At 43.2% G+C, this 12,500-nt stretch overlaps 1 protein-coding gene across 2 annotated transcripts in view; it reads left to right on the top strand.

The window, feature by feature from the left end:
• Nucleotides 1–12,500, top strand: part of dnah2 (dynein, axonemal, heavy chain 2) — a 234,031-nt gene that overhangs the window by 152,431 nt on the left and 69,100 nt on the right. For both annotated transcript variants that reach the window (XM_036957925.2, XM_090214597.1), the window contains exons 44-46: nucleotides 572–708; nucleotides 920–1,057; nucleotides 1,333–1,491. In XM_036957925.2, the coding sequence (XP_036813820.2) occupies nucleotides 572–708; nucleotides 920–1,057; nucleotides 1,333–1,491 (434 nt within the window). The remainder of the gene's footprint in view (nucleotides 1–571; nucleotides 709–919; nucleotides 1,058–1,332; nucleotides 1,492–12,500) is intronic.

Below are 12,500 nucleotides of genomic sequence, written 5' to 3'. Positions count from 1 at the left end.
GTCATCCAATTTAGTCATCCATTTCAGAATTCCCCAAAAATATGTTTAGGAATCTAGCCACGTTTTATAAGCTCCTCACTATGAGACTAAGCCATTTTGCCAACGCTAAAGTCAATGTTGTCTATATATATTTTTTTATTTTTAGCAAGCAAGCTTCATAATTTTGTCTGACATGCCAAAAATGCAGCCGTATTGATTGAATTTGACACTTCGCGGCCACCAGAGTTTGAGACGGTGACTACAGTTTGCATTGAATGGTGGGTCATATTAACCCTATAAGTGATCAAAGTTCTTCGTTCACGCCCTCGAGTTAAGTCGAGAGCCGAGGGGGGCAACGTTTCTGAATTGGACCTCCACTTAAGATGGCAATCAAACTGCATCCGGTTTCGACGGGGATTTCCCCTTGGGGAAGTGACTAGGGGCGAGGGTAAAAATAATGAGTCTATGAGATTGACGATGACACAGTTTGTGTTGTGATTTGCGTGTGTATGTCTACGTACGTGCATGCGTGTGTGTCTGCCCCACTCTTAACCTTGTCCCCCTCCCTCCTTCCCACTCCCCCTGGGCCCAGATGAGAAGCCTGATGAGAAGTGGATAATTTTTGACGGCCCGGTGGACACTCTGTGGATCGAGAGCATGAACTCTGTCATGGACGACAACAAGGTTCTCACTCTCATCAACGGAGAGAGAATCTCCATGCCAGAACAGGTGACATGCAAGCGCCCACATGCGTGCGCACACACACACACACACACACACACACACACACACACACACACACACACACACACACACACACACACACACACACACACACGTCTGCATTCAAAATGATATACTACAAATAGTACAGTAACTGCCATCTGAAAGTCCTTATCTACAGTATATAGTATCATCTTATTTTGTATTGTGTGCGTAGGTGTCTCTGTTGTTTGAGTGTGAGGACCTGTCCCAGGCTTCCCCAGCCACGGTTTCTCGCTGTGGGATGGTCTACAACGACTGCTCAGACCTGGGCTGGAAGCCCTACGTCCAGTCCTGGATGGACAAACGACAGAAGGTAACAGGCTAGCTGCACCACAGGTTTAACCTACTGTATGAAGGTGCTCTGATTATTAACCCTTTATATTCTCTCTCCTCTCTCTTCCTTGCCCCGGTCGGTCTCCCCCCTCACCTCTCTCCCTCTCCCTCCCTCCTTTCCTTCTGTCTCTCCTCTCCTTCCCTCTCTCCCCTTTTTGCCTCTTTTGCTTGCACTCTCTCCCCCTTCTCCCTCTTTCTCTTCTCTTCCCCTCTCCCCCATCCCCTCTCTCTCTGCCTCCCTCCATCTCCCTGCAGGTTGAAGTGGACTACCTGAAGCGGTTGTTTGATAGGTACACAGAGAAGACCATAGCGTTCAAGAGGCGCAGCTGTAAGGAGCTGGTGGCCATCACCGAGCTCAATGGAGTCTCCTCCCTCTGCCGCCTCTACGACTCACTGGCCACACCCGACAACGGGGTATGTACCATGGCAACCAACAGAAACAGTCTGGCAACACTAACTAATCAATTAATACTGGCAAATTTCTCTCCCTTAAGTTGACATGTGAAACTAACTGTTTATCTCAATGCCTCATTGAAGCACTGTACACGTAGTGCTGGGTTAAAAACAACCCAATTTAGGTTATTTAGTACCCAGCGCTGGGTAAGTATTGGACAGAATACACCCTCGGATATTTTGACTCGACCGAGGCAACTGGGGAGGTCTCAGCCGGCTCATCAGGCTCTCACGCCTCAGCTGGTTCAGGTTTCTGCGCCTCAGTGGAGGCGACCGGTCCGCTCCAGATCCCCGGGATCGTCCCTTTGATTGGTGTCCTGCGGCTGGAGCCCGAACGTGCCGGGGAGGCGGTACCATCAAGTATGCTCTCTCTCCGGCGCTGTAGGTGACAGGTTACCCGCACCTCAGCAGAGGTGACCGGTCCGCTCCTGATCCCCGGGATCGTCATTTTGGTCGATGTCCTGCGACTGGAGCCGCGTGTCGGGGAGGGGGTACTGTCACATGTGCTCCCTGTCCGGCCTCTAGGTCACCAGGCTGGTCGTTATGGCGCACACCTGTCACCATCGTTACGAGCACCTGCGCTGTAGGTTGCAGGTGCTCCTTCCTGAGCTCCTTCCTGAGCTCCTTCCTGAGCTCCTTCCTGAGCTCCTTCCTTCCATTAGACTCACCTGGGCTCTATCACCTCCTTCACTACCTGCTCTATACAGTTGAAGTCGGAAGTTTACATTCACTTAGGTTGGAGTCATTAAAACTCGTTTTTCAACCACTCCACAAATTTCTTGTTAACAAACTATAGTGTTGGCAAGTTGGTTAGGACATCTACTTTGTGCATGACTCAAGTAATTTTTCCAACAATTGTTCACAGACAGATTATTTCACTTATAATTCACTGTATCACAATTACAGTGGGTCAGAAGTTTACATACACTAAGTTGACTGTGCCTTTAAACAGCTTGGAAAATCCCAGAAAATGATGTCATGGCTTTAGAAGCTTCTGATAGGCTAATTGACATCATTTGAGCCAATTGGAGGTGTACCTGTGGATGTATTTCAAGGCCTACCTTCAAACTCTTTGCTTCATGGGGAAATCAAAATCAAAAATAATCTAATCAGTCAAAACCTCAGAAAAAACATTGTAGACAAGTCTGGTTCCTCCTTGGGAGCAATTTACAACACCTGAAGGTACCACATTCATCTGTACAATAATATGCAACAATAGTATGCAAGTATAAACACCATGGGACCACGCAGCCGTCATACTGCTCAGGAAGGAGACGTGTTCTGTCTCCTAGAGATGAACGTACTTTGGTGCGAAAAGTGCAAATCAATCCCAGAACACCAGCAAAGGACCTTGTGAAGATGCTGGAGGAAACAGGTACAAAAGTATCTACAGTAAAACAAGTCCTATATTGACATAACCTGAAAGTACGCTCAGCAAGGAAGATGCCACTACTCCAAAACCACCATAAACAAGCCAGGCTACGGTTTGCAACTGCACATGGGGACAAAGATGGTACTTTTTGGAGAAATGTCCTCTGGTCTGATGAAACAAAATTAGAATTGTTTGGCCATAATGACCATCGTTATGTTTGGAGGAAAAAGGGGAGGTTTGCAAGCCGAAGAACACATCCGAACCGTGAAGCACGGGGGTGGCAGCATCATGTTGTGGGGGTGCTTTGCTGCAGGAGGGACTGTTGCACCTCACAAAATAGATGGCATCATGTGAAGGAAAATTATGTTAATATATTGAAGCAACATCTCAAGACATCTCAAGACATCACCCATCAAATGGGTCTTCCAAATGGACAATGACCCCAAGCATACTTCCAAAGTTGTGGCAAAATGGCTTAAGGACAACAAAGTCAAGGTAATGAAGTGGCCATCACAAAGCCCTAACCTCAATCCTATAGAACATTTGTGGGCAGAAGTGAAAAAGCGTGTGCGAACAAACCTGACTCAGTTACACCAGCTCTGTCAGGAGGAATGGGACAAAATGACCAATCCTACCAAATACTAATTGAGTGTATGTAATCTTCTGATCCACTGGGATTAAAAGCTGAAATAAATTCAATCATTCTCTCAACTGTCATTCTGACATTTCACATTCTTAAAATAATGTGGTAATCATAACTGACCTAAGACAAGGAATTTTTCAAGGGTTAAATGTCAGAAATTGTGAATAACAGAGTTTAAATGTATTTGGCTATGATGTATTTAAACTTCCAACTTCAACTGTTTATGTCACTCCCTTTGGTTCCTTCCCCAGGCGTCATTGTTTCTGTTTCTGTGTCATGTCTGTGTGCTGTTCGTGTTTCTTGTTTTGTATTATGTTACGTTTATTTATTAAAACACTCACTCCCTGAACTTGCTTCCCGACTCTCAGCGCACATCGTTACATAAACCCTCTCAATTTGGTTGGGGTCAGGGATTGTGGAGGCCAGGTCATCTGATGCAGCACTCCATCACTCTCCTTGGTCAAATAGTCCTTACAAATCATAGTCTCACTAAGCGCAGACCAGATGTGATGACGAATCGCTGCAGAATGCTGTGGTTGCCATGCTGGTTAAGTGTGCCTTGATTTCTAAATAAATCACTGTGTCACCAACAAAGCACCCCCACACCATCACACCTCCTCCTCCATGCTTCACGGTGGGAACCACGCATGCAGAAATCCGTTCACTTCCTCTGCGTCTACCAAAGACACGGTGGTTGAAACCAAAAATCTCAAATGTGGACTCATCAGACCAAAGGACAGATTTTTACCGGTCTAAGCATCAATGACCCAGCATCAATAACCCAGCATCACTGACCCAGCACCCAGCATCAATAACCCAGCACCCAGCATCAATAACCAAGCACCCAGCATCACTGACCCAGCACCCAGTATCACTGACCCAGCATCAATAACCCAGCATCAATAACCCAGCACCCAGCATCACTGACCCAGCATCAATAACCCAGCACCCAACACCAATAACCCAGCATCAATAACCCAGCACCCAGCATCAATTATCCAGCACCAATAACCCAGTACCCAGCATCAATGACCCAGTACCCAGCATCACTGACCCAGCACCAAGCATCAATAACCCAGCACCCAGCATCAATAACCCAGCATCAATAACCCAGCACCCAGCATCAATAACCCAGCACCCAGCATCAATAACCCAGCACCCAGCATCAATGACCCAGCAGTTTTGAAAGAGAACAACACAACTGAATGACCCAACACGGAGTTGGGTCAACCAAACGACCCAACATTTTGTTGAGTATGTGTATTCCTTGTATGGTTCAATAAAGACTCTCTCTCTCTCTCTCTGTCTATTCCCCTCCCTCTCTCTCTCTCTCTCTCTGTCTATTCCCCTCCCTGTCTCTCTCTCTCTCTCTCTGTCTATTCCCCTCCCTGTCTCTCTCTCTCTCTCTCTCTCTCTGTCTATTCCCCTCCCTGTCTCTCTCTCTCTGTCTATTCCCCTCCCTGTCTCTCTCTCTCTGTCTATTCCCCTCCCTGTCTCTCTCTCTCTGTCTATTCCCCTCCCTCTCTCTCTCTCTCTGTCTATTCCCCTCCCTGTCTCTCTCTCTCTCTCTCTCTCTCTGTCTATTCCCCTCCCTGTCTCTATCTCTCTGTCTATTCCCCTCCCTGTCTCTCTCTCTCTGTCTATTCCCCTCCCTGTCTCTCTCTCTCTCTCTCTGTCTATTCCCCTCCCTGTCTCTCTCTCTCTGTCTATTCCCCTCCCTGTCTCTCTCTCTCTGTCTATTCCCCTCCCTGTCTCTCTCTCTCTCTCTCTGTCTATTCCCCTCCCTGTCTCTCTCTCTCTGTCTATTCCCCTCCCTGTCTCTCTCTCTCTCTCTCTGTCTATTCCCCTCCCTGTCTCTCTCTCTCTCTCTCTCTCTCTCAAATTCAAATTCAAATTCAAATTCAAGCTGCTTTATTGGCATGAAAAACATTGTGTCAATATTGCCAAAGCAACAATGTATACAATATACATTGTAACAAAATTGTAAATGATAGCAAATAATAATATAAAATGGTAGTAAATAATAATACAAAAATAAATACAATAAAATGGTAACAGTCTACAGTAAACATTAATAATTATAGTAATAACAATAATAGTAATAATAAGTAAGTTACTGTTTACTATGCAGATGTTATTATTCAGTGTCCCTCAGGCTATGGCAGGAAAATACATATTTGGCTGCAAGAGGAGCCATTGCTCCTTCGCCCATGAGTATTCTTAGTTTTTCCTCTGGGTTCAATTTGTAAAAATGTGGAATATATGTAGTCATTTCTGTGAATAATGAATCTCTTTGTGAGGAATATTTATCACAGTAAAGGAGAAAGTGCATCTCTGTCTCTACCTCCCCTGTCATGCAGTGACCACATACACGCTCTTCTTTGGGTAGCCATGTCTTTTTATGTCTGCCGGTTTCTATTGCCAATCGGTGGTCACTCAGCCTGTACTTGGTAAGGATCTGTCTCTGCTTCGTATCTCTGACAGAGTAGAGATAATCAGCCAATTCATATTCTCTGTTTAGGGTCAGATAGCAATTTAGTCGGCTTTGGGATTTTGTTTCGTTTTTCCAGTATTGTAAGTATGATTCCTTTGATTGGTTCATGATTTTGTTTATTGGAATTCTTTCTTTTGAAGCAGTGCTGGTGTCAGCTTGATTGGTGAGGTCCAACACCAGCTGACTGAGAGGGCTCGTTTCTGGGCTCAGCTCTTGGGCTTGAAGTGCTTTAAATTGCAGACTCGAATTTGGACTTGAATTTAGATGTAGCCAAAATTTTAATGATCTTTTCTGTATTTTCATTATTACTGGAAAACGGCCCAATTCTGCCCTACATGCATTAGTTGGTGTATTTCTCTGGACTTGTAGAATTTTCCGACAGAATTCTGTATGTAGGGTTTCAATTGGATGTTTGTCCCACATTTTAAAATCCAGTTTATTGAGTGGCCCCCAAACCTCACTTCCATAAAGTGCTATTGGTAGGATTACACTGTCAAATATTTTAGTCCAAATTCTAATTGGGATGTTGATTTTGAATAATTTCATTTTTATTGCATACATTGCTCTGCGGGCTTTTTCTTTGAGTGCCTTCACTGCCATATTAAAGTTTCCCGATGCAGATATGGTCAGACCAAGGTAGGTGTAATTTTTTGTGTGTTCAATTAAGGTGTTGTTCAGGGTGAATTTACATTTTTGTTTCTGACATCTGGGTTTTTTTTGGAAAATCATGATTTTAGTTTTTTGGAAATTTACTGCCAGGGCCCAATTATGGCAATATTGCTCCAGAATATTAATGTTTTGTTGAAGACCTTCTTTGGTTGGTGATAGAAGTACCAAGTCATCAGCATATAGCAGGTATTTCACCTCTGTGTCAAATAGTGTGAGTCCTGGGGCTGGAGATTGGTCCAACATGTCTGCTAATTCATTGATATAAATGTTGAAAAGATTTGGACTCAAATTGCAGCCTTGTCTCACACCTCGACATTGTGAAAAAAATTCTGTTCTTTGGTTTTTGATTTTTATTGCACACTTATTTTCTGTGTACATACATTTTATTAAGTCATACACCTTACCACCAAGCCCACTTTGTAGAATTTTGTAGAATAGCCCTTCGTGCCAAATCGAATCAAATGCTTTTTTAAAGTCAATAAAGCAAGCAAAGATTTTGCCCTCTTTTTTTTGGTGGACGTGTTTATTAATTAGTGTGTGTAAGGTGTATATATGGTCAGTAGTGCGATGGTTAGGGAGAAAGCCAATTTGACATTTACTTATTACATTTTTTTCTTGAAGAAAGGTTTGAATTCTTGAATTCAAAATGCTACAGAAAATCTTTCCCAAGTTACTGTTGACGCAAATTCCCCTGTAATTATTGGGGTCTGATTTGTCTCCACTTTTGTGGATAGGGGAGATGAGCCCCTGGTTCCAGACATCAGGGAAGCAGCCAGAAGTTAAAACCATGTTGAACAATTTAAGCACAGCATTTTGCAACTCAGGTGTGCTGTTTTTCAGCATTTCATTTCTGATGTTGTCTACACCACAAGCCTTTTTTGATTTAATAGATTTTAGCTTTTCATTTAGTTCTTGTTGGGTTATTGGGTAATCTAATGGATTTTGGTTGTTTTTAATGACTGATTCCAGGATGTTCAATTTTTCTTTAATTTCTAATTGGTTCTGGTTTAAGTCTTTTTGTGGGATGTTTTTGTATAGATTATCAAAGTAAGTTTTCCAAATTCCTACATCTTGTATGGCTAATTCTTGTGGCTTTGTTGTGCTTAAATTGTTCCACATGTCCCAGAACTGATTTTGGTCAATTGCGTTTTCAATTTCATCAAGTGTCTTGTTGGTATAATTCCATTTCTTGCATTTCAGTGTTTGTTTATACTGTTTCAGAGTTTCAAAGTATTCATATCGTAGCTCTGGGTTGTTTTGCTGCTTATGTTTTTTGTTTGACATTTGTCTTAGGTGTTTTCTAATTGTTTTACATTCATTATCAAACCATTTGTCAGTAACATTTTGATTTTTGCTTCTGATGTTGCATCGCTTTGGTTTTCTCAAATTTGCTTTCGATGCTGCTTTTTGGAATATGCAGTTGATGTTTTGGGTAGCTGAATTGACACCATCTTTATTGTTTTGGTACTGTGAGTTATTGAAAAACTGTATAGAGTTCATCATTTCATTTGAGTTCAATGTTTCAATGAATGCCTCTGCACTGTTTGGAGCCCATCTGAACGATTGGTTTATGTTGTAAAGTTTATTGGGCTGTTTTTTTGAATGAATATTGCCGGTTAATTTCTTCAGAAACACGTTGATCTGACTGTGATCTGACAATGGTGTCTGTGGTCTGACAGTGAATGCACTAATGGAGGAGGGGTCAATGTCAGTGATGGCATAATCGACTACACTTGTCCCAAGAGCTGAGCAGTAAGTAAACTGACCTAAAGAGTCCCCTCTGATTCTACCATTAAGCATGTACAGGCCTAAGGCTCGACAGAGATGTACTAACTCTTTTCCATTTTTGTTCAGTATTTGGTCAGGACTGTTTCTATTATTTATAATAGGGCTACTGTACAAGGAGGGGTGTCCAAATATGTGGTGGTTACCTCCCGCATCAGTGTAGTCAGGCTCAGAACCTGTTCTTGCATTGAAATCTCCACAAAGAAGCACTTTACCCTGCGCCTGAAATGTAATGATTTCTGTCTGGAGATTGTCAAAAAACTGATCATCATAATATGATGAATCTGAAGGAGGAGCATAAGCTGCACATATGTATACATCATTGTCACAATAGATTGTACCTTTGTTAAGTTTTAGCCAAATGTGAGTGGTACCTTTTTTCATTTCATTCATTGCTAAGTCCTGCTTATGCCAAATGATGATTCCACCTGAGTCTCGGCCCCGTTTAACATTTTTATGTTTGATTGATGGTAGTAAACTTTCTCTATAGCCTGAGGGACACTGAGTATCTATGTCTCCACGACACCATGTTTCCAGTAGGATTATGATGTCCTGTCCCTTGATGTTTTTAATCAATTCTGGATTAGTTGTTTTATAACCAAAATGTGAAGAGTATAGGCCCTGGATATTCCAAGAGCTGATAGTTAATGATCTCATTTATAATAAGTGATATTCACTGGTTTGAGTAAAGTACATCGAAAAAAACAAAAAAAAATAAAATATGTATATATACATATATATACATACACACATACACATATACACATATATACATACATATATACACACATACATACATATATACATACACATACATACATATATATATACATATATATATACATACACATACACATACATACACATATATACATACATATACATATACACACATACATACATACATACATACACACACACACACACACATACACACACACACACACACACATACATACATACATATATATATACATATATATACACATACACATACATATATATATATATATATATATATATATACACACATACATGCACATACACATATACACACATACATACATACATACACACACACGCGCACACACACACACACACACACACACCATTACATATAATAATTATTATAATACCGGTGTCAATACATTTAGGAATATTTGTAAACAAATGAATAAGAATGGAATAAGATTGCATTGTACTTATGTTCTGTGCAATCTGCAACCCTGTGTGTTTGTGTGTGTGTGTGTGCGCGTGCGTGCCCGTGTGTGAATTAAAGGGACTGTCTAGCTCAGTAGTCTGCATATTAGTTGCAGTAGTTGGCGCACCTCTCCTATCTCTGATTGTTCTAGGGGTCTTCTGCCAGAGGTTACCTCAGCATATGTAGGCTGACGATCTAATTGATACATGGTGTGGACTGCATCATGTGGTCTACTTCCCTGAAGGGCAGTGTTCTGACCGACCCTGGAGTAGTGGTCAGAGCTGTGTTGTGATGGGCTGGGTCTAGTAAAGCTGTGTTGTGATGGGACAGGTCTAGTAGAGCTGTGTTGTGATGGGCCGGGTCTAGTAGAGCTGTGTTGTGATGGGCCGGGTCTAGTAGAGCTGTGTTGTGATGGGCCGGGTCTAGTAGAGCTGTGTTGTGATGGGCCGGGTCTAGTAGAGCTGTGTTGTGATGGGCCGGGTCTAGTAGAGCTTTGTTGTGATGGGCCAGGTCTAGTAGAGCTGTGTTGTGATGGGCCAGGTCTAGTAGAGCTGTGTTGTGATGGGCCAGGTCTAGTAGAGCTTTGTTGTGATGGGCCAGGTCTAGTAGAGCTGTGTTGTGATGGGCCGGGTCTAGTAGAGCTGTGCTGTGTTGGGCCTGGTCTAGTAGAGCTGTGCTGTGTTGGGCCTGGTCTAGTAGAGCTGTGCTGTAATAAGCCATGTCTGGCTCTTTTCTCCTCGGGATGGTGGAGGTACTGTTGTTTCAGAAGGTGGGGCGGGGGACCTTTGTTGCTGGGGTGATGGGTGTGTGGGTCCCTGCCAAGTGTTGCATCTTTTAGGTCCTTGGCAAAGGTTCTGATACTGTCCTGATCAAGATGTATATTATCATATAAGTGTTGACATGTCAGAGTGGGGTGGTGAGCCGTTCTGACGTTGAGCAGTGAGGCACAGTCCACAGTGATCTGTTGATTTATTTTGTCGATCAACTTTTCTGGGAAGTCTTTTCTTGGTAGGAGGGTGGACACAACTATATTGGTTGTTGGGAACATAGCCTGTGCCCGTTCTGCCACTCTTCTCACTGCCCCAGATACATTTTCACCTTTGGCATGAAGGTCGTTTGTGCCAGTGTGGATGATGATGTTGTCAGGGGTGTCAATCCTGGTCTGACTGAGTAGCTGCATTGCACTCTCAGTTGTAGGACACCAGAACTTATACACCTGGTGTCTAGGGAATAATCTTTCCTGGACTAAGAACTTCCCATTTGAATCAATTAGAATTGCAGTTGTGGGTGATTGTCTGGGTGGAGCAGACTGGGAGGCTGGTATTCTGACCTGGGCTGGAGCAGACTGGGAGGCTGGTAGGTTAACCTGGGCTGGAGCAGACTGGGAGGCTGGTATTCTGACCTGGGCTGGAGCAGACTGGGAGGCTGGTAGGTTGACCTGGGCTGGAGCAGACTGGGAGGCTGGTAGGTTAACCTGGGCTGGAGCAGACTGGGAGGCTGGTATTCTGACCTGGGCTGGAGCAGACTGGGAGGCTGGTAGGTTGACCTGGGCTGGAGCAGACTGAGAGGCTGGTAGGTTGACCTGGGCTGGAGCAGACTGGTAGGCTGGTGCAGTGTCATCCGGCTGTGTAGTGGAGGCCATGCTGGTCTCAGGTTCTGCTTGTGTTGTACCAAGCTGGTGGACATGTTCTCTAGATGCAGAGGACACAATGACTCTCTGCCGGTTGAGGGTGTCAATGTACCTCTCTTTTTGTTCGAGCTCCTTTCTAGTTGTGCTCAGATGGTCTCTGAGGTCATCATTTGTCTGACTCAGCTTGTCCATTCTGCTTTCTAATTTAGCTATGGATGCTCTGCTCTCCTCCCTGAACTGTTTCATCTCTTCTTTGAGTTTCTGGACAGTGTCCTCCTCTTGAAGCTTCTTCTCTCTGAGTTCTACGACCTCTGCTTCGACTAGAGAGAGGGTGTTGTGGAAACGTTGCATAGCAGGTGTTCTTATTGAAATTGTCATGTCCTTGACTCTGTCTGCTGCAGGTGAGGTAGGTAAAGGGACGTTGAGGGCTTCCTGCTGGGTCACAGAGACCATTGGGGTCTGCTTTTCTCCATCTCCCTCCTTGACTTTTTCCTCATTTTCTGAGATGATGTCAGCGTCTTCTTTTAGGGTAGCAAACCTATTCTCAAAAGCCTGGAGGCTTGAATCATTGCCTTGTATCAATACAGTTCCATTATTATATAAGTTTACTGTTTGATATGTGTTGCTCTGGTCAGCTTCTTCAAAAATGCTGATCTGACATCCTTGGCTGATGCCCCTCTTTTTTGAGAAAGGGAAATGGTTGCAAATAACCTTTTTCCATATGTTCCCTCGATTGGTATTAAAAATTAAATTTGCTCTTGTTTTGTAACTGGTAAGATCTGCAAACAGGCATTCATGGTTCTGTCCCATCAACAAACCTTTGAAACTTTTCTTAGCTTTCTCTGTTTGGATGTCTGGTGGGTAAACAATTTCCATAGCAACGCTGGTGATGTTGGCTACAATGTTGCAATAGAAGTGCTGTTTCTTGTATAATGCTCTCTTGTTTCTTCAGAGGACTGTTTCACTTTGTTGTCCTTTTTTCTTTTCCTTTTTCTTCTGTCCTTATTTTGTCCTTATTTTGTCTTCCTTTCTTCTGTTAACTAGATATTTTTTTTGTTATTCTTTGTAAGCTAGCTAGCTTCTTCCAGGAGAGTCCCTAGCAACTGCTTAGCAACATGTAAACAATTCAGCTAACAATTCAGCTAGCTAAGATAACTGTATAATTTTATGAAAAAT

Source organism: Oncorhynchus mykiss, chromosome 21, assembly GCF_057628025.1.
Source record: "Oncorhynchus mykiss isolate SJ-2025 chromosome 21, ASM5762802v1, whole genome shotgun sequence".
NCBI classification, from domain to species: Eukaryota; Metazoa; Chordata; class Actinopteri; order Salmoniformes; family Salmonidae; genus Oncorhynchus; species Oncorhynchus mykiss.
Note: the sequence above shows the minus strand (reverse complement) of the source record. Positions and strands in the feature narration are given on the sequence as shown.